Below are 25922 nucleotides of genomic sequence, written 5' to 3' on the forward strand. Positions count from 1 at the left end.
GTTATCAGTAGATGTGCGAGAGACGAGAGGCCAACGGCTGCAGTGTTACTGTGTGTGTCCGGGTCAGTTCTACAGGGGGATAGAGCCGGGAGTCTGTGAGCAAAGCTGGGGGTATGCGGGTGTATACAGCCTACACAGGGGGGGTGCGGCCGAAGCTGGGGGTATACGTGTGTATACAGTGTACGTGGTGGTCCGTACACAGGGCTCCGTACACACACGGCTCCGCTCCTCACACACACACGGCTCCGCTCCGTGCACCTCGTACACACGCAGCTCTGCTACATCCACACTGTAAACCCCTCCTGACCCCACACAGAAACTTCCCCTCATCCAGCACCATGACAACCAGCACAGCAGAGTCCTGCATACACTGAGGCCCCTGATCATGTGACCTCTGACTCCTCCCCTCCTGTGACCTCATCACAGGTCCTGTGCGCACAGCAGCCATAGAAATCTCAGGCCTCGGTGGTCTCACCCAACTTCTGCTCTTTCTCATTCTTTTCTTGCAGGGGCCGCAGTGGATTTCATCCTGGATCCATAGATCCGAATAGAGGAGCGATGTTCCTTCAGTCTGATGGTAATTGATGTTGATATTTGTCCAACGGCCACTTTACTGAGTCATACCTCCCAACTTTTGAGGAAGGGAAAGAGGGACAAAATTAGCGGCGTGCGCAGTGGCGAATTTTAAGCCACACCCATTTCACAACTAGTCACGCCCCAACCACACCCTTTTAGCACTGCTGATCACAATGTTTCATAAACAATAATTATAAACAAAAAAAAATATGACCACACATGATGCTCCATCTACTATTTAATTGTCTAACAGTCACATCCTTCTTTCTGTCTGTCCTTCTGTCATGGAAATCCCAAGTCGCTGATTGGTCGTGGCCGTTTTGCCGTGACCAATCAGCGATGGGCACAGTCCGGCGGCAAAATTGCCGCTTCCTACTCCCCTACCGTCAGTGCCCCCCCCCCCCCCCTCGTTCAGCGCTCAAACAGGGTTAATGGCTGCGTTAACGGACCGTGTTATGCTGCGGTGTAACGCACTCCACTAACACTGCTATTAACCCTGTGTGACCAACATTTTACTATTGATGATGCCTATGCATCATTAATAGTAAAAAGATCTAATGTTGAAAATAGTAAAAAAATAAAAAAAATCGTTATATACTCACCCTCCGTCGGCCCCCCGGATCCAGCCGAGGCCTTTCCCGCTCCTCGTGACCGCTCCATGCATTGCGGTCTCGCGAGATGATGACATAGCGGTCTCGCGAGACCGCAACGTAATCATCTCGCGAGACCGCAATGCACTCTTGGGACCGGAGCGTCGCGAGGAGCATCGGTAAACGCCTGGGCTGGATCCCGGGGCCGACGGAAGATGAGTATATAACTATTTTTTATTTTAATAAATTTTTTTTAACAGGGATATGGTGCCCACACTGCTATATACTACGTGGGCTGTGTTATAGACTACGTAGCTGTAAACTACATACATATTCTAGAATACCCCATGCGTTAGAATCGGGCCACCATCTAGTACTGCATAATGGCCACACGTGATGCTCTGTACTGTATAATGGCCACACGTGATGCTCCATACTGTATAATGACCACACATGATGCTCCATACTGTATAATGGCCACACGTGATGCTCCATACTGTATAATGGCCACACGTGATGCTCCATACTGTAGAATGGCCACACACGATGCTCCATACAGTATAATGGCCCCACACAATGCTGGGTACAGTATACTGGCCACACATGGTTACCCCACCCCCATCATTGCCTTCTCCATCACTACACACACAACTTTCACCGAGCTCCCTCGCAGCAGCCAGGAGCTCACGTCGCTGCAGCTGTGATACGCCACTGATAAAGACCTCTCCGTGTCTCCTGTGCCAGTCAATGTCAGAGCGAGGAGCAATATCTGCTCCGATCAGACTCAGCCAGCGTCTGCTCCATACACCTCGTACACACACGACTCCGCTCCATACACCTTGCACACGCGGCTACGCTTCGTACACCTCGTACGCACATGGCTCCGCTCTGTACACCTCATACACACATGGCTCCTCTCCATACACCTCGTACACACACGACTCCACTCCGTACACCTCGTACACACACAACTCCGTTCCATACACATTACACACTCTGCTCCGCTCTATATACCTCGTACACACGTGGCTCTGCTCCGTACACCTCGTACACACACTACTCCGCTCCGTACACCTCGTACACACGCGGCTCTGCAACATCCACACTGTGAACCCCTCCTGACCCCACACATACGCTTACCCTCGTCCAGCGCCATGAGAACCAGCAGACAGTGTCAGGCTTAGCTTAATGTTGGGCTTTACAAGGCTGCAGCACCCAATGAGGCTCAATTGCATGTGAATTATTGGTGAGGCTGCCAGTGGGGAAAAATAACAAGCCACATTAATTAGCCCTCTCCCAGGGAGCTGCAGCAGCTGCTGCTGCTCCTCCTCCAGCATTCACTGGACTGTGACATCGACTCCTGATAGTCCCTCTGCAATCACAGCACTGAGCAGCCGAGGCAAGTTACAGAGGAGGAAGCCTTTGACGAGACTCCATCCCACCCTGCTCATCCCCACTCATTCCACACAGGATTACCCAGGCACTAGCTCCACTGCTGCTTACACTGGCACCCGTTCATCAGGTAAGCTGTTACTAACTACAGTTACATACCTCAAATGCCCCCTCTCTGTCTCTGAGCTGTACTGCACTGCATACGGAAGGGGCGTGGCCTAACACAAGGGGCGTGTCGGCTGCTTCTGCTGTCTGCGGGAAGCAGAGCTTCCTGTGTGGGAGTGCGGGGCAAAGGCTCAAAACCGGGACAGTCCCGCAGAATGAGGGACAGTTGGGAGCTATGCTGAGTAAATCCCACCTGGACTGTAGCAGGTAAAGACACCAATATCCACAGGTGTCCCTTCTAATTGAGGGGAAAGTACCAAAGAAAAACCCATCATATCCCGAGAAAAATAAACCCTATACATGGAGACATTGGCCTCATGTATCTCCTGTCTTGGTTGTTACCAACAATCTCTTATAAAAGCCTCAAACTTCTGTGTGTGAATCAGAGCTGAGATCTAACGTGATAGAAGATTACAGTGCGGGGAAGACGGGAAACCTTCATATAGAGGCCGGTGGTGATGGAGTCAGTGACCGACTCTGGACAAATCTGTTTCTAGAGCCGTAGTAGAAGATGAAGATGTCGTCCTCATCATGAAGTAGTTATTTCTCCTGTCACGTGTAATGAATATCTCCTGCAGTATTGTTAATGCCGATTCCAGTGTCGGTAAATGAGAGGAGAATTAGCGTTATGGAAGATGAGTCTATGAGAAACATATTCAGCTGCCGACTCCGAGGAAGAAACTGCTTGTTGTCTGTGGCCTAAATATATAGGTTTTATTAGATGTAAAGAAGAAAACTAAATACTGTAAAATAATAAATCTCCTCATGTTTCCCTTATTATCTCCAGTAATTGTATTATTACACAGGATTTTTATGATGTTACATCGGCTCATCTTCTTCTCATTCAGATCTCTACAATATCGGATCCTCTCAGTGAAGATCTTCTATATAAGAAAATTTTCCTGATTTACCCATCAAGGATGGATATGGACAGAGACAAGTTGGCGGAGAGGATATTACACCTCACCCTAGAGATCCTCTTCCGTCTTACTGGAGAGGTGAGAGATTCTGATGACGTCACATTACATCATTCTTATCTATGGGAATAACAGATGGACAGAACTGGAGAGGTGAGGACTCTGGAAATGTCTGTAGTGAGATTTATTAATGTGTCTCTCCATTACCAGGATTACACAGTAGTGAAGACCTCTAGTGAACGCTGTCAGGACCCTGTGTCTGAGATATGGGGAAGACCCCTGAGCCCAATCACGGAACCTCCACCTCACACACTGATCCATGAGGACATCAATGACCAGAAGATCCTAGAACTCGCCTACAAGATGATTGAGCTGCTGACTGGAGAGGTGACACTGCTGGGAATGCTGGGATATTATACAGTAATGCTATGAAGGGATCGGAGTGATGACGATATCATTGTATGTTTCAAAAAACCTGATCTGCACATCCAAACATAGACTGAGTGTGAACAGGTGCTGAACCCAGAGTCGCCAACTCGTATATAGTCAAATAAATAGGGCAGCACACTGCAGCGCCAAAACATGCAAACTTGAAAACACGAAATTTAAACTGCATTACTGCACTAGAAATATGAAAAATGAGAGCTTTTAGCGCATAAAAATGGCCAATTTTATGTGTACCTCGTAGCCACTTTACGGCATCTCTCTTATACGAGGTCCTACTCTAAACCTACCTCTCTGAGAATAAACGTCTCCATCTGAATGGGTACATGTGAAACCTCTCCTTGGACTCAAATTCTCTCTCACTGTGGAGGGGTATTGGACCTACTATAATTAAATATCATTGTATGTGTCAGGTTCCTATAAGATGTCAGGATGTCGCCGTCTATTTCTCCATGGAGGAGTGGGAGTATTTAGAAGGACACAAGCATGTGTACAAGGAAGTCATGATGGAGGTTCCCCAGCCCCTCACATCACCAGGTAATAGACAGGACTAAATACACACGGCCTATAATCATCTGTATGTAGAGAATGAATTCAGTCCCTGTATGTGTTTTCTCCAGATCTATCCAGTAAGAGGACAACACCAGAGAGATGTCCCCGTCCTCTTCTTCCACAGGACTATAAACAAGAAGATCCTAATGTTCCTCAGGATCATCAGGTAGATGGAGAGAAGGTGTTATGAGATCTCCCCTTTGATGTGTAAATGGCTGTGAAGGTCTTGTGCTCAGTGTTGCTGTATCCACCAGTAGTATATGTTTTATACTTGTGTAATGAGAACGGTGGAGATGGCAGGATTAGAGCTGATCATAGATGTGACTTCTCCATCTGTCTGTGACTTTTACAATATTTGTTTCAGGGTGAAGATCTGACCCATATTAATACTACAGAGACATATGTGAGGGGTGATGAGTGGTGTAAAGAGGAGACTCCTACATATGAATACCCAGGTGAGTAGTGACCACTAACTACAGAGAAGTCACAGATTCTTCTCAGTCACCGGCTGTGGCTGCTTTTATCAGTGTTGTAGTCCGGTCATATCACAATCGTGTGATCACCATTTTGACTAGACCACAACATTCTCCTCCACTTAAAACTGTTCAAATTACTTTGGACATTAACAGCCCTTTTCTATAGAACTTACAACCTGGTGGATGCATCTACCCCCTGGGATTAGAAGATGCTGACCCTTACGTGCCCAGATTTGTAAACTACAAAGTAAAATAACAACATACATAGAATATTGTTATTATTATTTATTTTTTTATAGCGCCATTTATTCCATGGCGCTTTACATGTGAGGAAGGGTATACATAATAAAAACAAGTACAATAATCTTAAACAATACAGGTCACAACTGGTACAGGAGGAGATAGGACCCTGCCCACGAGGGTTCACAATCTACAAGGGATGGGTGAGGATACAGTAGGCGAGGGTAGAGCTGGTCATGCAGCGGTTTGGTCGATCGGTGGTTACTGCATGTTGTAGGCTTGTCGGAAGAGGTAGGTCTTCAGGTTCTTTTTGAAGGTTTCGATGGTAGACGAGAGTCTGATATGTTGTGGTAGAGTGTTCCAGAGTAGGGGTGATGCGCGAGAGAAATTTTGTATGCGATTGTGGGAAGAGGAGATAAGACGGGATTAGAGAAGGAGATCTTGTGAGGATCGGCGGTTGCGTGCAGGCAAGTACTACAGAGGTATGGAGGAGACAGGTTGTGGATGGCTTTGTATGTCATGGTAGGGTTTTGAACTGGAGTCTCTGGGTAATGGGGAGCCAGTGCAGGGATTGACAGAGCGCAGAGAGGCCGGGAAATAGAGGGGGACGGGTGGATTAGTCTGGCAGCAGAGTTTAGAATAGATTGGAGAGGTTCGAGAGTGTTCGAGGGGAGGCCACAGAGTAGGAGGTTGTAGTAGTCAAGGTGGGAGATGATGAGGGCATGGACTAGGGTTTTTGCTGATTCTTGGTTGATGAATGTACTAATTCGTGAAATATTTTTAAGTTGAAAGAGCTTGTATATGTGGTTTGAAAGAGATCAGTGTCAAGGATTACCCCGAGACAGCGAGCTTGTGGGACTGGGGAGAGTTTACTTGAATGGATAGGTTCATTAGGGGGGTCGTGTGAGATGGGGAAAGATGATAAATTCTGTTTTGTCCATGTTAAGTTTCAGAAATCTAGCGGAGAAGAATGATGAAATAGCAGACAGACATTGAGCGATTCTGGTTAGTAGGGAGGTGATATCTGGTCCAGAGATGTAGATCTGTGTGTCATCAGCATAGAGGTGATACTGAAAGCCATGAGATTCTATGAGCTGTCCCAGGTCAAAGGTGTAAATGGAGAAGAGCAGGGGCCCTAGGACTGAACCTTGCAGGACTCCGACAGATAGGGGGCGGGGTGAGGAGGTGGTGTGGGAGATGCTGAATGTCCGGTCTGTTCTGTATGACGAGATTCAGGATAGGGCCAAGTCTGTGATGCGAAGGGATGAGAGGGTCTGTAGTAATAGGGAATGGTCCACTGTGTCAAAGGCAAAGGACAGGTCCAGGAGGAGGAGGACAGAGTAGTGTCGCTTGGCCTTGGCGGTTAATAGGTCATTGGTGACAGTGGAGTGGTGTGACCGAAAGCCAGATTGTAAGCGGTCGAAGAGGGAGCAAAAAGAGAGGTAGGAGGACAGTTTAAGATGGACGTGTTGTTCCAGTAGTTTTGAGGCATAGGGGAGAAAGGGTATAGGGCAATAGCTAGAAAGGGCAATAGCTAGATACAGAGGATGGGTCAAGAGAGGGCTTTTTGAGGATAGGTGGGATTGAGGCATGTATAAAGCTTGAGGGGAAAACACCAATTGTTAGTGATAGGTTGAAGAGATGGGTTAGAGTTGGGATGAAGACTGTGGTGAGGTTTGGGATCAAGTGGGATGGGATTGGGTCAAATGCACAGGTGGTGAGATGCGATCATGAGAGTAGAGTGGAGAGTCGATCTTCTGCAATGGTGAATTTGGTTTTGGAGGTGGAGGGCTGGGCAGTTAGAAGGAAGGGCTCTGGGGGTTATTGACCAAAACTGTCTCTGATGTTATCGATCTTCTGCTTGAAATATGAGGCAAAGTCTTCAGCTGAGCTAAGTGGGGAGGGAGGAGGTGCTGGGAACGGAGGATAGAATTGAAGGTGTTGAATAACTGTTTAGGGTTGTGAGACGGGAGGATATGAGAGATGAGAAGTAGGTTTGTTTAGCTGTGGCGAGTGTGGCCTTGAAATTAGTGAGGGACTGTTTGAATGTGATGAAGTGCTCATTGGAGTGGAATCTTTTCCATCTCCTCTCAGTAGCCCTGGAAGCTCGCCTCAGTTCTTTGGTCAGGCTGGTGTGCCAGGGCTGTCTGTTGATTTTGCGAGCTTTGGTATGTGTGAGAGGGGCAACCGATTCCAAAACTACAGCCATTGTCATGTTATATAGAGTGGCAGCGTCATCCGCATTGTGTAGGGAACTTATGTCTGTGAGAGGGAGGAGGGATTCAGAAAGTGAGTGTAGGTTGAGGTGTTTAAGATTTTTGTGAAGGTGTGAAAGTTTGTGGGGTGGGGATTGTAGACAAGGAGTGGAGAAGGAAAAGAATGTGAGTATTTAGTGGTCAGAAAGAGGGAGAGGTGAGTTAGAGATTAGATAGGGAGTAGAGGCGGGTGAAGATGAGGTCCAGTGTGTGGCCATCTTTGTGAGTTGCTGCAGAAGATCATTGATGAGGCCGAAGGAGGAAGTGAGCGATAAAAGTTTAGTGGCAGCTGAGAGGGAAGTGTCAATGGAGAAATTGAAGTTGCCTAAGATGATAGTAGGGATGTCAGCAGAGAGGAAATGAAGTAGCCAGGTGGTGAAGTGGTCAAAGAAGTTAGTGGCTGGCCCTGGGGGGCGGTAAATGACAGCCGGTTGGAGGGGGAGTAGATGCGCACAGAGTGCACCTCAAAGGAAGGGAAGGTAACAGGGTGGTAATGGGATTGGGGTGAAGGAGCAGTTATCTGACATAAGAAAACCAACTCCTCCACCATGCTTGCTGCTGGGGCGAGGTGTGTGGGAAAGGTGGAAGACACCATACGAAAGTGCAGCAGGGGAGGCTGTGTCAGAAGGGGTGAGCCAGGATTCGGTGATGGCGAGGAAGGAAAGTTTGATAGTAATAAAAAGATCATGGATGTAGGAAAGCTTGTTGCAGACAAAGCGAGCGTTCCACAGAGCTCCTGTAAGGGTACGTTCACACTAGCGTTGCGCCGCCCTGCGTCGGCGACGCAACGCATCGAAAAACGCGCGCAAACACGCGCAAAAACGCGCGCGTTTTGCGACGCGTGCGTCGTTTTTGACCAAAATCGGACGCACAGAAAATGCAACTTGTAGTGTTTTCGTGCGTCCGACGCCAGCGTCGGAAACGACGCACACGGCGAAAAACGCAAACAAAAAGACGCACGCGTCCCCTATGTTAAACATAGGGGCGCGTCGCCGCTGCGTCGCCGACGCAACAGCGGCGCAACGCTAATGTGAACTTAGGCTTAGTGGGACTGGGGAAGCTGGGGCTGGGCGAATGGATATAAGGTTAGAGAGGTTACGGAAAGTTGTGATAGAGCGTGGATGGGAGGTAGAACTGACTGTGGGGATGTGGTGAGGAGGACCAGGATTTGGAGAGATATCACCAGCAGTGAGTAGAAGCAGAGAAAGTATTAGCAGGTGGAGCAGGAGAGGGCATGAGGTGGCTGTCTGTGCTTGGAGACAGAGGATTGTATGTTAAGGAACAGTTCTGAGGAGGAGGTGAGATGGATGGGGAGGATTGAAGAGGCGATGAACAGTTCCTTACTAGGAGTAGGGATTAGGGGGGTTAATAGAAAGTGAAGGATTATAGGGGGGTGAGAGTGAAAACAAACAAACATTGTTTACAGTGACTGAGTCCAGTTCCCTTCAGTTCCCTTCTGATTTTAATTCTGATCTACACACTTGTATGATACACACTGCAGCCTAAAGTCTTGGCAGACTTGAGCTATGCAATATATGTGCTACAAAGTGCATTCTGGTGTGAAGCAGAGCGGAGTTGTCTCTACTCATCTTGGTCAGAGAATTAAGAGTGGACCAGATGCATATAATCAAGCCAGAGTAAACAACGTCATAAATAACACTGGGGTAAAGCAGGGGTTGAAAGACATACCATGTGAATACTAGGAGCCTGTGTCTGTGTGGAAAGTTAGAAAATTATTATGATGAGCCTTTTAGAGAAAGCAAAGAGTAATGATGCTGTTGGCTTCCAAGATCCCTGATGTGGGAAGAAGGAAAAAATCAGGGCATTGAAAAGCGCTGCCAAGTGCTGAGCCATAAAGTTGGCTATCAAAACAAATGAATGTAAAAAAACCCTTTTCATTTTAAAATTCTACTAATTTCCGAAGTGAACCAGCTCCTTCCTCAGGCATATACAAATAATACATTGTGGATGTTCTATATCCTCCAGAACGGCGTCACTGATCCAGCTGCTTAATTCATTAATTAAACTGCGCTTATGGTGCACAGTTTTTTGTATTAATAATAATTAACTTATTTCTATAGCGCCGACATATTCCGCAGCACTTTACATTTTAGAGGAGACTTGTACAGACATTAGTCATTATAGCATAACAATAAACACATAGATCAAAACAGATACCAAGAGGAGTGAGGACCCTGCTCGCAAGCTTACAATCTATGAGGAAAAAGGGAGACATGAGAGGTGGAATTGAAACCTTTCTTCTTAAACAAAACAATACAAATAGATGTAAAATGCATATTGGATGCACAATAAAATACATATAAAGAAAAATAAACATACATGGCAACAACCAAAATATCTAAAGATTATTAAAAAAAAAAATACCCCTATTATGTCGCATTGTCAATGCTCTCATTCAGGCCCTGCGGTTTAAGTGTCGATAGTTTAAAAATCCAATAGGATTCCCGATTCACAAGACTTTGAAACTGTAAAGGGAAGTGCCCCAGGTTGTACATTTTTATATATATATATATATATATATATATATATATATATATATATATATATATATATATATATATATATATATATATATATATATATAATTTTTTTTTTTTTTTTCCCCCATATTCCCTTTTATAATGTCCCCCCATATATGGCAATGTCCCCTCCATAGGCCATACAGACATGCCCTGGACAGAAATGTCTGGGCATGTCAAAAGAAGATGGACAGATATCCACCTGTTGTCTCTGGCTATATGCTTACATGGTTAATTACCATGTCAGTAGATGGCCACACTATCAGGACAAAAGGATCAATGAGATTCTTTGTTCAGTACAGGCGTCCAGCACTTAATAGCGCTATGCCAGGGTGTGAGCAGGGATGTGCGCATGCTGGGATTGTAGCAGATGCACCCTGCCGACATGCGTGCAGGCGCGGGCGAGGCCAAATGGGAGTGGGGGCGTGGGCAAACGGGAGCGCGCCCCAGCTGGATTTAAATATCCAGTGGCAGTGCTCCCTCGTGCTCTCCTCTCTGCCCCCTGCCCTCACTGTCCCGTCCTCTCTTCTCCTGCCCTCACTTCCCCATCCTCTCTTCTCCTGCCCTCACTGCCCCGTCCTCTCTTCTCCTGCCCTCACTTTCCCATCCTCTCTTCTCCTGCCCTCACTGCCCCGTCCTCTCTTCTCCTGCCCTCACTTCCCCATCCTCTCTTCTCCTGCCCTCACTGCCCCGTCCTCTCTTCTCCTGCCCTCACTGCCCCGTCCTCTCTGCCCCCTGCCCTCACTGCCCCATCCTCTCTTCTCCTGCCCTCACTGTCCCGTCCTCTCTTCTCCTGCCCTCACTGCCCCGTCCTCTCTTCTCCTGCCCTCACTGCCCCGTCCTCTCTTCTCCTGCCCTCACTGCCCAGTCTTCTCTTCTCCTGCCCTCACTGCCCCATCCTCTCTTCTCCTGCCCTCACCGTCCCGTCCTCTCTTCTCCTGCCCTCACCGTCCCGTCCTCTCTTCTCCTGCCCTCACTGCCCCGTCCTCTCTTCTCCTGCCCTCACTGCCCCGTCTTCTCTTCTCCTGCCCTCACTGCCCCATCCTCTCTTCTCCTGCCCTCACCGTCCCGTCCTCTCTTCTCCTGCCCTCACTGCCCCGTCTTCTCTTCTCCTGCCCTCACTGCCCCATCCTCTCTTCTCCTGCCCTCACTGCCCGTCCTCTCTTCTCCTGCCCTCACTGTCCCGTCCTCTCTTCTCCTGCACCAGCCCCTGCATCTCCTTTGCTCTCCCAGCAGCTTCTGCCTTGTCCGGCTGCCCCCTGTGTCCCTGCATCTCTCCTCTCTGCCCCTTCACTCTGTCTCCAGAGATGTGCTATTCTGTGTTCTGCAGGCAGCTGTTTCTGCCTGCCCCCCCTCCTTCATCAGCCCTTGCTGTTAACCCCTTCCATTCATCCCTGCAAGAACCAACAGCCAAACAGCCTCCTCTTCAAGACTGCTAAGTATCACTGCTTTTTGTTAACCCTTTCCCCATAGGAAAAGAGTGATAGGCTTTAAGTGTGTGTGTATGTAATTTAGATAGTTGGGAAGGAAATAATATTTGGGAAATATTAAGGTTATTGTGGGTTAAATTTTATATTATTGTGTGTATAATTGTGCGTTTGTAGTGGTCATTAATTACAGTCGACTTCTGCTTGTGTATAATAAATATGCCTTTTATTAGTACAGAGATTACGTCTCCGCCTGCTGTCTGACGCGGTGGTCACATGGGGCCCCATGTGTCCCGGCGTCTGCGGGTATTGGCGGTGCCTGAGTATACGGGGTGCATGCCCTTCGGTCGCCGCTCACTTGTGGTCTTTACCCTTTTACCTTATTAATGTGTGCACGAGGTTTGATGTATTTTGTCCGTACCAATACTCTGTTCAGTGCCTTGCATAGTGGGCTACTGCCCCTTACCAACATGGCCACTGCTGTGCGCCTTTGCAGCTGGGTCCCGCCTTGCTCCGCCCGGTGGCTCCGCCCGCTGCCTGACGTTTTGGTCACGTGGGGTTCCAGGTGATCTGACGTCGGCGGTGTAGTGCGGCGCTTCAGGGTGGGCGGCATCTCCCATGCCGGCCGGCGCACATTTCCGGCCTGGGGCTCTATTTAGTGGCGGCTCAGTCTTTGTACCCATACCCCCTGAGGAAGGAAGTTCCCACTTCCGAAACGCGCGTCGGGGAGGGCAGGAGTCTAAGTGTGTGACCCTGCTGTACTTACAGGTATGCTATCTGAGACACGGCCACTGTGCAGTATGGTTACTATTTACAAGTATATATGATCATGTGTTGTCTCCCAGGTTGTTTCACACGCTCCCTCACCGCCGGTCTTTGTTGTGGGAGGATTTGTCACTCTTTTACCATATGTTCTGTCTGTAGGTCTTTTTGTGTATTATTAATAAACTTTTGCATTTGACTTTGGTGTTAGTCTCTGGACGCTTGTACACTGATTTGTGTTTGTGGTGCTCTTTCTATGGACTTCAGTGTGTCCGTGTATGTCCTATGATACACTTTGGGCTATGTGTATACTTACGATATGCCATACTAATATGATGTCCCATAGTTTTATGTGTTTTCCTGTTTATTATTATGTGTAGAATATAGTTGGGGCTAAAGTTAGGGTTTTGATTGCATTTAAGGTTGGGATTAGGGTTGGCAGTAGGGTTTGGGGTGTGGTTAGCGGCGTGTTTGGGTTAGGGTTTCAGTTAGAATTGGGGGAGTTTCCATTGTTTAGGCACATCAGGGGCTCTCCAAACGCGTCCGATCTCAATTCCAGCCAATTCTGTGTTGAAAAAAGTAAAACAGTGCTCCATCCCTTCCCAGCTCTCCCGTGCGCCCAAACAGGGGTTTACCCAAACATATGGGGTATCAGCATACTCAGGACAAATTGGACAACAACTTTTGGGGTCCAATTTCTCCTGTTACCCTTGGGAAAATACAAAACTGGGGGCTAAATAATTTTTCTGGAAAACAAAAGAATTTTTATTTTCATGGCTCTGTTATAAACTGTAGTGAAACACTTGGAGGTTCAAAGTTTTCACAACACATCTAGATAAGTTCCTTAGGGGGTCTTCTTTCCAAAATGGTGTCATTTGTGGGGGGTTTCAATGTTTAGGCACATCGGGGGCTCTCCAAACGCGACATAACGTCCCATCTCAATTCCAGTCAATTTTGCATTGAAATGTCAAACGGCGCTCCTTCCCTTCCGAGCTCTGCCATGCCACATATGGGGTATCAGTGTACTCTGGACAAATTGTACAACAACTTTTGGGGTACATTTTCTCCTGTTACCCTTGGTAAAGTAAAACAAATTGGAGCTGAAGTAAATTTTTTTGTGAAAAAAAAGTTAAATGTTCATTTAAAAAAAAAAAATTCCTTTGAAACACTTGAGGGGTTAATAAACTTCTTGAATGTGGTTTTGAGCACCTTGAGGGGTGCAGTTTTTAGAATTGTGTCACATTTGGGTATCTTCTATCATATAGACCCCTCAAAGTGACTTCAAATGTGATGTGGTCCCTAAAAAAAAAAAAAGGTGTAAAAATGAGAAAGCGCTGTTCAACTTTTAACCCTTAACTCCCTAACAAAAAAAATTGGTTCCAAAATTGTGCTGATGTAAAGTAGACATGTGGGAAATGTTACTTATTAAGTATTTTGTGTGACATATCTCTGTGATTTAAGGGCATAAATTTTCAAAGTTTGAAAATTTTCGCCAAATTTTCGTTTTTTTCACAAATAAACGCAGGTAATATCAAATAAATTTTACCACTGTCATGAAGTACAATATGTTACGAGAAAACAGTGTCAGAATCGCCAAGATCCGTTGAAGCGTTCCAGAGTTATAAGCTGATAAAGGGACAGTGGTCAGAATTGTAAAAATTGGCCTGGTCATTAACGTGCAAACCACCCTTGGGGGTTAAGGGGTTAAATGTGCAGTGAGGCCAAGTGTGAATTTTTGTACTAGAACAACAGAGTTTCCCTTTATCTTGACTTTACAATTTGTATTAAAATTAACTAATTTCATGGTGGATTGTGATAAACTACATATAAACCATTACACCTGTGCCATGATATATCTCTAAGCTGTGTGTGGCTGATGGCTGTAATATACATTTATTCACGCCTGCAGGAGATGTGTTGGCTCGAGTCCTGGTTTCATGGATTCACTCCACCTCATAAATTACCGTATATAATGTTTTGAATACTAAGGAATTCAGATTACTGCACAATCTCTCCTGAAATGGGGGCACTAATACTTTCTCTACTCTTCTGGTCAGGACTCATAATGGCTCCAATGGTCCACCATAAATGAGGGCAACTCCGATTTATTTCTCCCCTCGTACATACATGGTTGTTGGGACGTAACGTGTTTTTTTTTTTTTAATTCTGTCTCTTTTTAACCGGTTCATTCTGTATAAGGGTTTAATTCTGGCGGGATCGACCTGCCTCACTTATGTGAGTCTACAACTCCCTGGTAATCGTTAAAAAAAAAAAAAAAAAAAGGCCTCCATTACCTCTTCTAAATGCCCAAGATCTAAATTTAAGACACCGGAGCTCTGCAGTATTAAAAAAAAAAATTCTATGAATGTGTAACATTTCTTCTTGAAATTCCTCTGACAGAAAATATTGGCCCTTACGATAGTTTAGATTGCTAAGAGCCACCGAGCCCCATACTCTAATTACCCCAGTGAGGTTTCACCATTAGTTACTCACTTTTTACTGATGAAGACTGTTAACTTTGATCATTTCAGTAGACGTGTTATTGTCTATAGTCACGGTTTTTGACTACTGTAGTTGGTGCCCAAAATACTTTGATCTAATCAGAGCCGATTCTTCAAATCTGACGTGTCTCACTGTATGTGGTGATAACTTAGAATTCTTTGTGAAGAATTTCAAGGAAACAAATGGACCTTACAAATTATTTTCCACATTCTCTTGAATCCGACAATACCTTGTATTTGGATCTGCACTACTGTCTGGGCACATGGCAGGGTTAACATAGGAAGGAGTACCTTTTAGCTATTTGTAGATCTTGCTGGCATAGTTTGCAGGCACACTGCATTGGGAGCATTGTTCATGGTCATCTGGCAGCCCAAGAGATGGCCACCACAAACGGGCTTGATGTTTGTCTAATCCATTTTCCAGATCCCAAGGCTTGCCTTGCTCATCATCCTGACCCATGCACATGGATCTGGACTTGAACAGAGACCCCCTAGGCTTGGGCCACGGTGTTATATTATGTTTGATAGTGTGAGATGGCAAGAAGAATGCTCAGGTAGCCGGGTCAGAACCAGGAGGACAGAGAAAATACAAAATCAAGATGCAAGATCAGTCAGTAAACAGGCCGGTGTCACAACAGGAAACAATTACACAAGTTGGGAGCTGAGCACAGATGACTGAACCCGAGTAGAATAAGGCTGTATCTGGCAGCTTCCAACAATACTCTGCGAGCTTTAGTAGGGTGTGGTGCTTTACAAATGGCTGAAGCAAAGAGCAGATTACTTCATCTGGAGAGCACACACACTCATACTGCCAAACTGGATGGTACTATCGGTCCCAAGCACCCTAATCTTAGTGGCTGGACAGAGCCCCCGTTTCCAACGTCTCCTCCATTAACAGCAGAATGAATAAAGCCACTTTTCATAGAAAAGTTAAAACCCCTAATACATCTCCAGTGAGATGTCCTCCTCCCCTCAGAAATTAACATGTGGTGAAGATGAATTACATATAGCTAGGAAGTAAGGAATGCTAATTTAGGTCCAGAAGGAATAATATTCGCATTATGGGTGTCCCTGAAAAAACTGAGGGGAGGAATCCCACGGAGTATATTGAAAGCTGGCTCCTTGAGACTTTTGGTGATGCAGCACTGACAAAAGTATTTGCGGTAGAAAGAGCCCACAGGGTCCCACCGAAACCACCTGTCCCTGGAGCAAATCCCCGTACCATGCTTGCCAAAATCCTAAACTACAGAGACAGAGACATTATCCTGAGGAAGGCCAGAGACATGACGGATCTGACAATTGGAGGTCAAAGAATTGCTATCTACCCCGACTACTCTGCCCTGGTACAGAAACAACGGATGATGTTCACGGGTATCAAGAGACGGCTGAGGGAACTGGGAGTGCAATACTCCATGATGTTTCCGGCACGACTGAGAGTGGTGGCGTTGGATAAGATTCATTTCTTCCAGACGCCGGAGGATGCTACCCAGTGGATAGACCTTAACGCTAAAAGGCTTAAAGGGAAAGGAGACTGAAAATGTGGGGAGGGTTGGTCGGGAGGTATTTTACCTTCTTTCTTCAAAAGGGGGGAAAAAGAGATTGACGGACAGTACATTGGTATTTGAGATGTGAAGGTTTTAAGGGAGGAGCTGGGTTTTGCTCAGGGAATGCACTGGAAGTGCTGATACGGCGGAGAAGCACGAGGGAGGAAGGGTGTGTAGCGTACTAAAAGTTTACTTAGTTTCTTGCAGTTGTAAGTTAATTCATGTTGGAATATTTTCTTCTTCTAAGAATTGCGCCGAATTCTATTATAAACGGTAGCGGGAGGCAGAAGGAGAAGGTTATGTTAGCAAGAGTGTTCGCAATGGGCGATGGTGCCCCACTCTTGATAAGAGGCAGAATGTATAGTATTGGGGGGGTGTGGGGGAGGGGGGGGAGGGGGAAGGGATGGGAGGGAAGTTAGACAGCTCAGAACTGGGAGTAAAGACATAACTAAAGATGATGAGTCACATAATAGGGGACCGCTTTAAGATACTGAGTTGGAATGTGAGAGGTCTGGCGGATAAGTCTAGGAGAGCCGCGAGCTTGCAGTATGCAAAGGATCAACGGGCCTCTATGATATGCCTGCTGGAGACGCACTTGATACGGGAGAAAGTGGACGTACTGAATAGACGATGGATTCAGAAGGGGTATCATTCTACCTTTTCGACGTACCCAAGGGGTGTGTCAGTGTTGGTGCCGGTGGGAGTGCAGTATGAAGAGGTGAAGGTATGCGTGGATGCTGAGGGTCAGTATGTGGTGATACAATGTATATTGTATGGAGTGAGAATGTGTCTTGCGGCAATGTATATTCCACCTCCATATTCAAGTAAAAAGATCAGGGAGGTATTGGAGAAGGTGGAACGATGGGGGCCGTTACCACTTTTAATTATTGGGGATTTGAACAATATTTGTGACGACTTTTGGGATAAAAATAAGAACACCCAGAACAGGTCGGAGGGGCACACTACAACATTTGGTACCTATGTGCGTGAAATAGGCATGATTGATCTATGGAGAGTTAGACATTTTGGGGAGAGAGGGTACTCGTGCTACTCGCCGGCTCATGCTACGCTGTCCAGAATTGATATGGCGCTGGGTAACCGCCTGCTGGACACAATGGTGGGGGAGGTGCGTTATCTGCCGAGGGCCCTTTCGGATCACAGTCCAATTGAGGTGGAGGTCAGGTTGTTGGGGACACGGACCGCAAACGGGAGAGAATGGAAGATCCATCCTAACTGGTTACAGAGTATTGACTTAGAGGGTATAGGGAAAGAGGTAACGGAATTCTTTGCTTTAAATGATGGGAGTACAGATGCTCTAACTGTTTGGGATGCAATGAAAGCGTACCTGAGAGGGCTACTATTTAGAGACATTAGTAGGTGTAAGCGGAAGACAAGGGAGGCAGAGAGAGTGGCGGTGGAGGAGTTGAAAGCTGCAGAGGACGAGATGGTAGTGTTGGGGACCTCCGAGGCAGAGAAAAGATTGAGAACAGCGCAAACTCATATGGAAAAGATTCTGTTGGGAAAAGCTGAAAGGAAACGGGAGTTTCAAAGGGTGACTTATTTTCAGGAGGGGGAAATAGTGGGACACATGCTATCGGTGGTGGCTTCTGCTCAGCGTAGTACCTCGTATGTACATTCGTTGGTTTCAGAGGGGGGGAGCAGGGTATCTGAAACACCTGAAATTATAAAGGTCTTTGCGGACTTTTACGCGGACTTATATTCCTCCAGGGTCAATGAGTCAGTCAGAGATACGGAGACTTTCCTGGAAAGCCTGGATCTCCCGAAATTGAGTGAGGAGGATAGGGTGAGCCTAGATGCCCCTATCACCGAGGAGGAACTGAGTCGGGCGCTGGGGTCTATGGCCAATGGGAAGGCACCTGGAGTTGATGGGCTACCAGCTGAAATCTATAAAAGTTTGGGGGAAGTGTTGATTCCCAGATTAAAGTTAGTACTGGAGGAGGCTGGATGCCAAGGGTATCTCCCAGCATCTATGAGGGAGGCTATTATAGTGGTTATTCCGAAGGAGGACAAGGATCTGGGGAAACCTGAGTCATACCGCCCAATCTCTCTGTTGACCATCGATGTCAAGCTCTTGGCCAGGGTGTTAGCTTCCCGTCTGTCCAGTGTCATCACTAACCTTGTACATTCGGATCAGTCCGGCTTTATGCCTGACAGGTCTACAGCGGTTAATCTGCGGAGGCTGTATATGAATCTGCAGCTGAAGTCTGACAACTGTGGCCGAAGGGTCATTGCATCCTTGGATGCCCATAAGGCGTTTGACAGTGTGGCGTGGGGATATCTCTGGCGGGTGTTGAAGTGTATGGGTGTTGGACCGCAGTTTGTGTCGTGGATTCAGCTGCTGTATTCGTTACCAACAGCTAGAATCAGAGTGAATGGGGAACTTTCTCAGCCTATAAAGTTGGCCAGAGGTACAAGGCAGGGATGCCCACTGTCGCCCCTTCTGTTTGCCTTGGCTGTGGAGCCACTGGCTGCCAAGATCCGACAGTCGGATGAGGTCCCTGGGTTCAGATATGGGAGAGTAGAGGAGAAGATTGCGTTATATGCAGACGACATCTTACTGTTCCTGGCGGACTCGGACGATGCCTTGAAAGGGGCCATCGGGATCATTGAAAAATTTGGAGCCTTGTCGGGACTGAGGATAAATTGGGATAAATCGGTCCTCTTTGAGGTGGATGGGGTGGAGGAGAGTGGAAGTGAGCCATTGGGAGAGGGGCGGCTTAAGGTGGCACCCCTTTTTAAATACCTGGGAATATGGATCTCGATGCCAGTTACAGAGTTTTTGCATAGGAATTTGACTCCTCTCATGGGCATGCTTAAGGCAAAAGTAGATGCGTGGAACAAGCTACACCTATCGGTGGTGGGCAGGGTTAATCTTATTAAAATGGTTCTGATGCCCAAAATACTCTACGTCCTACATAACGCACCAGTTTGGATTCCACGTGGGAAGTTCCGGCAGATTAATGCTCTTTTTAGAAGCCTGATATGGGGGAGGCAGCACCCACGTATTGGCCTGGAGACGCTTCAGCGACCCAAGGAAGATGGAGGGTTGGCTTTGCCTAACCCTGAGCTATATTTTCTTGCAGCCCAGAGTCAGCATTTGAAGGGCTGGACGCAGGAGGCGTCCTCCAGTGCGGTACAACACTTGATGGAGGGGGTGACAAACCGACGACCGGTGGTGCAGCATCTGGAGGATGGCTCCTTGGGCGTATTGGGGAAATTGTATCCAACTATGCTCTTGATACATAAATTATGGACCAGACTGAGACAGATTCGGGGGGTTACGGGACTGACTAAATTTACACCGATATGGCTTAATAATAATTTGGTTGAGTTTGCGGCTCTTGGAGTGCTGACAGAGTGGCAGGCCAAAGGAATCCGTTTGGTTGCTCAGATAATTCAACAACGGGTGTTAAAGTCCTTTTCGCAGTTGCAGGGGGAGTTTGGATTGAGACCGAATGGGGAGTATCAATATGCCCAAATGAAGCACGCTTTTAAGGCTCAGAGCAGGGGCGATGGTATTGAGATCCAAGAGAAGATAGTCCTGGAGTACGTGTGTGGGGAAGGGTCCACAAGGCGAGTCATTTCCACCCTTTATAAGGATCTACTGCATGCATATTTGCTGGATTTCCCTCTAAAAGCGAGAGCTAAATGGGAAAGAGAATTAGGCCCAATGGAGAATGAAACCTGGGAGTCGGTATTGGAGTGGGTCCCACGAGTGTCACTAAGTGAGCCGTATAGATTATCACAGCTGTACATCTTGCACAGAGTCTATAAATCGCCGGAAGTGTTGTATAGAGCGGGGTTGCGTGCTGACTCTGAATGCCCGAGATGTAGGACGGAGAATGCAGGAATATACCACATGATGTGGACATGTCCAAGACTGGTTGCTTTTTGGCTGGTGGTACTGAGCCGTGTGGAAGGGGCGTATAAATGCAGAGTGCCGAGAGATCCAATGGTGTGCCTACTGGGATATGTGGAGGAAATTAGAGTGGATAACACCTGGAAGATAGCAATAGCGAGGCTATTATATATGGCTAGAAAGGTGATAGCAAGGAACTGGATCAAGGAGGAGCCGCCTACAAGGGGTGAATTCCTGAGGTATGTTAAGCATGGTCTCAATTTGGAAAAGGGGGTCTATAAAAGACGTAGGAAAACAGAAATGTTTGACAAAATGTGGTCTCCGTGGCTCGAGCTGGGATGAGTGGGAACGGGAAATGGGCGAATGAAGACCTGTGAAGGGGGAAGATTGCTAGAGGAATAAGCGGTCATAAGGGAGTCAAGCGGCTCAAAGAGCCATTAATACTGGTAAAAAAAGTATAACTGGGAAGGAGCTGTCATGGGAGGGGGAGGTTTGGGGTTCGTTGGGATCGTTGGGGGTTTGGAAAATGAAGAAACTCTGTAATCTATTGAAAATGCATAAAATGTAATGTTCATGTTTATTTGCAATAAAAACCTATTTAAATAAAAAAAAAAGGAATGCTAATTAAGACCTAGGAAGAGATGACAATTTAAACTCCTTTTGTAAGTAAGACCTCACAATGGAACATATGGGAAAGTGAGAGATAATGCTTTCACTTCTATTGAAGCAGAGGACCCCTGTAGTGTACAGGTAATTAAACAGGAGATGTCTTCTAGGTAAAAAGAGATGCCAAAAGGAGAGGTGTTTACTTGAGAATTGTGCCTTCCCAGGCACAGAACTACTATTCACACAGCACAGATTGTAACCAGCCCGGCTCCGGGGTTCAAATAGGAATATTGAGGATGGTATCAATCTGATATGTATGAGATAGATTTTCATAACGAAGGGAATAACGTGATACATTAATTCACATCACCGGGGGAAGGGGGCCATTAGAATCCCTCCAATTGAATAATGTTCTGATAGATGGTGTGAGCCACGTCATATTTGGACTCTATGTGTATGTAAAATCATGATAAAATATGTTGTCAATATTTAGCGCATGTGATCTTTAGAGGCTAAGATATCTTGTAAGTTGGGAATATCCTAAAATCCTGAAGAGCTGAAAACATTTCACAAATAGCCCCCCATGAGGTAATCAAGGTGAGGTGTGTGGGCGTAACTTAGGAGCTAATAAAAAAGCAGATCATTGGTCTGTGTTATTATCAGATCGCTATGCAAGTTCTGTCCAATTCCCAATCAAAGTGCTTCCCTTCGCTAAGCTCTGAGCCATTTCTGTGACTAAGTTTAGTAATTTTCTTCGGCTTTCTCTTTTATTTTACGCAATTGTATACATTGTTTTGTTGCCATTTTGTATGTTTATAATAAATACTGCCTATCTTTATTAAATACCGTATATGCTCATGTATAAGCCAAGATTTTCAGCACTTTTTTTTGTGTGCTGAAAATGCCCCCCTCAGCTTATACACGAGTCATTGTCCAGAAAGCCGGCAGAGCAGCAACAAGAGATTTCATACTCGCCCTCCTCGCGCCGCTGTCGCTGCATCTCCGTCCCGACGCTGGCAGCTCTTCCTTGGCTCAGTGATCACTTGGTACCGCTCATCAAGGTTATGAATATGCATGTTTCTCCACTCCCATAGACATGGAGCGCATATTCATTAGCTTACTGAGCAGTACCATGTGACTGCTGAGCACGGGAAAAGCTGCCGGCGCCGGGACAACGGAGATGTATCAACGGCGCGAGGAGGGTGAGTAGGACGGGGGTGTGAGCCATGCATACGTCTCGGGACCAGGGGAGCCACACAAAGCAGAGCAGGATTAGGGCAGCCACACATAGCAGGACAGGACGGGGACAGCCACACATAGCAGGACAGGGATAAGGGGACAATGCATACCCAGCTTATACTCGAGTCAATAACCTTACCCAGTTTTCTGTGGGTCGGATCGGCTTATATTCGAGTATATACGGTATAACATTTTATAGGTCTGTTGGTTTTGCTCTGTAAACTGCACCCCGAAGGCATACTGTATCTGCAATGGGTGTCCAATCAGCCTGTATAAACTATTGGTGGTGGCAGTGAGTAGTTTGTGTTATAGTGAATTTGGAAGTAACCGTACGGGGGTATATACATATAATTCATGCTTTGGAACCGGGGGTGTCTATACCACATGCTGCCTGTTAGTTACCTAATAACCGGCCTAGTCTAGGGGTCAAGCAGCTGCGGTCAATCATTTGGTCAATTTCATACTGTCCTGATGATTGGAGTCCGCAGAGTTGCATTCCCTTGACAGTGATAACATCAGGTGGATCTGCGTGACCCCCCTCTCCAGCTGTGTACCTTTGACACCACATATAGTGACAGAAGCAGATATCACAGGAGCAGATCCCAGAGAAGATGTGACACTCCATTTGCAGAAGCCCTAATATATGACAAAATGGCAGAAAACCAGAGCAGTAGAATTTCCGATAAAGTAACTCCATTTTGGAAAATAAAGCCCTCAGTGAATCCTATAGATTACTATAGGAGTAGTGACTATTTTGACTCCACAGGTACTTTCTGAAAATTAGCATGCAGTGGATGTTGGAGAGTGAGAATTGCACATTTGCCATTTTTTTCCCTACACATAGTGCCCAGATTGTGCTCCAGGAGACACACACCATAAACTAAGTTGGTCCTTCTCATTATAGTAATGGCAAATACATGGATGATAAATGTGGTTTGGACACACTGCAAGGCTCAGAAGTGAGGGGGAGATTTGACTTTGGGAGAGTGGATATTGCTGGATTGGTTTATGGAAGTCATGTTGCTTTTTAGCAGCATTTGAGCCACTATGGAAACATCTGTCATTCCATTGACAAATTATGGACTTGAGTGGGAAATGGTTTTTTGCGTGATGAGTAGAAGCTTGTATTGGTATTATTTTCAACTACATAACATTGCTTTGTGACTTTTAATTCCATATTTGTGAGGCAGAATGAACAAACAGTTGAACACCATGCTCTACTTGTTTATGCTGAGTTTTTTTATTACACTGTGAACTGCCATTGTTTTGTGAATTCATTTTTATATATAACCTATCATTTTTATGGATAGTTTAAGTAGAAATGGTCAAAAAATTAAAATTCAAGGATATTTTATTAAAAAATAATAGATTTTATTCTTGACAGATGACTGTACCTGGAGATCAGAGGGACATCTGACATCTTCAGTTTTTAAATCAGATGATCTTGAGATCATCCAGGATTCTATTGAAGAGAATGCCATTACTTCAGATGTTCCATCATCCCTTAACAGCAAAGATCAATCATCTGATTCTTTGAAACAGGTTCTCTCTTCTGATTCATTACTGACTGCTAAGGAATATCAAACTCACAAAAAAAGTGGAAGTAGTTTTCCTCTCAAAAAGAATTTTCTTAAACATCAAAAATTTCACACAGCAGAGAAAAGATTTACTTGTTCCATTTGTAGGAAATGTTTTAGCCGGAAATCAAGTCTTGCTAGTCACAAGAGAATTCACACAGGAGAGAAGCCATTTTCATGTTCAGAATGTGGAAAATGTTTTACAGAGAAATCAAGTCTTGTGAGACATCAGAGAAGTCATAGAGGGGAGAAGCTTTTCTCATGTTCAGAATGTCGGAAATGTTTTAGCCAGAAATCAAATCTTGCTAGTCACAAGAGAATTCACACAGGAGAGAAGCCATTTTCATGTTCAGAATGTGGAAAATGTTTTACAGACAAATCAGGTCTTGTGAGACATCAGAGAAATCATAAAGGGGAGAAGCTTTTCTCATGTTCAGAATGTCTGAAATATTTTAGCCGGAAAGCGCATCTTGATAGCCACCAGAGAACCCACACAGGGGAAAAGCCTTTTTCATGTTCAGAATGTGGGAAATGTTTTGTAGATAAAGCAACTCTTGTTAAACATCAGAGAACTCACACAGGGGAGAAGCCATTCTCCTGTTCAGAATGTGGGAAATGTTTTTATCAGAAATCAGATTTTGTTAAGCACCAGAGAATTCATACAGGGGAGAAGCCTTTTTCATGTTCAGAATGTGGGAAATATTTTAACCAGAAACCAGGTTATATTAAGCACCAGAGAATTCATACAGGGGAGAAGCCATTTTCATGTTCAGAATGTGGGAAATGTTTTACCCAGAAACCAGATTATGTTAAGCACCAGAGAATTCATACAGGGGAGAAGCCTTTTTCCTGTTCAGAATGTGGAAAATGTTTTAACCAGAAAGCGCATCTTGTTTGTCACCAGAGAACTCACACAGGGGAAAAGCCTTTTTCATGTTCAGAATGTGGGAAATGTTTTGTTAAGAAATCCTCTCTTCTTCGTCACCAGAGCATTCACACACTGGAGAAGCCTTTTTCATGTTCTTAATGTGTGAAATGTTTTGCTTGGAAAGCAGCTCCTTAAAGGGAAGCTATCACCAGCAAAAAGGTTATTAACCTGCAGATAGGGGCGTAATCTGCAGGTTAATTGCATTACTAACTTGATTAGTGCCTGCAGGTAGCCGAACGCTGCTGGGAGAAAATGAACTTTAGGGTATGTGCACACGATGCGGAAAACACTGCGTATCCGCAGCGTTTCCGCAGCTGCGGGTCCGCAGCAGTTTCCCATGAGTTTACATTACAATGTAAACCTATGGGAAACAAAACGCTGTGCACATGCTGCGGAAAAAACGCGTGGAAACGCAGCGGTTTACATTCCTCAGCATGTCACTTCTTTCTGCGGATTCCGCAGCGGTTTTACAGCTGCTCCTATAGAAAACCACAGTTATTAAACCGCAGTGAAATCTGCAGAAAAAAACGCGGTAAATCTGCAGCAAAAACACTGTGTTTTTGCCCCGCAGATTTATCAAATCCGCTGCGGAAAAATCCATAGTGGACTATTATACGTGTGCACATAGTCTTATTCTCCTTGCCAGCATTCGGTTTTAGTCAACGGTATGTCACCGGCACTGGTTCATTCACTGCTCTGAGAATACAGAACGTCAGCTGTAACCATGCCCCCGACCTGACGGACACTGACTCTGCATTGGGGCAGGTGGCCAGTCAGTGTCGGGGCGCGGTTATAGCCACTGCACTGTGTACTCAGAGCAGTGACTGAACCGGCGCTGCCCCTCTGATTGAAGCCGAATGCTGCCGTGAGAATAAACTTAATTTTTTACCTAGAAGCATTCGTTTGCATGCAGACGCCGGCCAGGTTAGTAATAAGGTTTGGGAAAGGAAAATGTCCCCCAAAACATCGACACAGATGTGTTTTCCTTATCGTCTGTCAGTATCTTTGCTTTCTTACTCAAATTATGGAAGTGTAAGTTTGCACAGAGATCACCCACATCCAGAATCTGTCTGTAAGTTGGAAGCTTGATCAACCCCATACCATAGTCTGGATGATTTGCTCACAGTAGTGAATATAATGCAATGTTGTTTTTATTACTTACAGTGAAGGAAATAATTATTTGATCCCTTGCTGAATTTGTAAGTTTGCCCACTGACAAAGACATGAACATTTTATAGTTTTAAGGGTAGGTTAATTTTAACATTGAGAGAATATCAAAAATAAAATTCAGGAAATCATTGTATAAATTTA

At 45.7% G+C, this 25922-nt stretch overlaps 1 protein-coding gene across 1 annotated transcript; it reads left to right on the plus strand.

Moving 5' to 3' along the window:
• The first annotated feature begins 435 nt into the window (after positions 1-435).
• Positions 436-25922, plus strand: LOC138663459 (oocyte zinc finger protein XlCOF22-like). The gene is made up of 7 exons (XM_069749669.1): positions 436-577; positions 3572-3721; positions 3851-4027; positions 4498-4621; positions 4705-4802; positions 5001-5091; positions 23491-25922. Exons 1-7 carry the CDS (start codon positions 575-577, stop codon positions 24708-24710), a joined length of 1863 nt encoding a protein of 620 aa, XP_069605770.1. The 5' UTR covers positions 436-574; the 3' UTR covers positions 24711-25922.

The sequence above is a fragment of the Ranitomeya imitator genome, chromosome 2, assembly GCF_032444005.1.
Source record: "Ranitomeya imitator isolate aRanImi1 chromosome 2, aRanImi1.pri, whole genome shotgun sequence".
NCBI classification, from domain to species: domain Eukaryota; kingdom Metazoa; phylum Chordata; class Amphibia; order Anura; family Dendrobatidae; genus Ranitomeya; species Ranitomeya imitator.

What these genes read in the sequence shown, in the direction of transcription:
- LOC138663459 (XM_069749669.1), top strand. An exon ending in TTGAGCTGCTGACTGGAGAG is followed by an intron (nt 4,028 to 4,497) that starts GTGACACTGCTG and finishes TGTATGTGTCAG; the next exon opens with GTTCCTATAAGATGTCAGGA. An exon ending in ATGTTCCTCAGGATCATCAG is followed by an intron (nt 4,803 to 5,000) that starts GTAGATGGAGAG and finishes TATTTGTTTCAG; the next exon opens with GGTGAAGATCTGACCCATAT.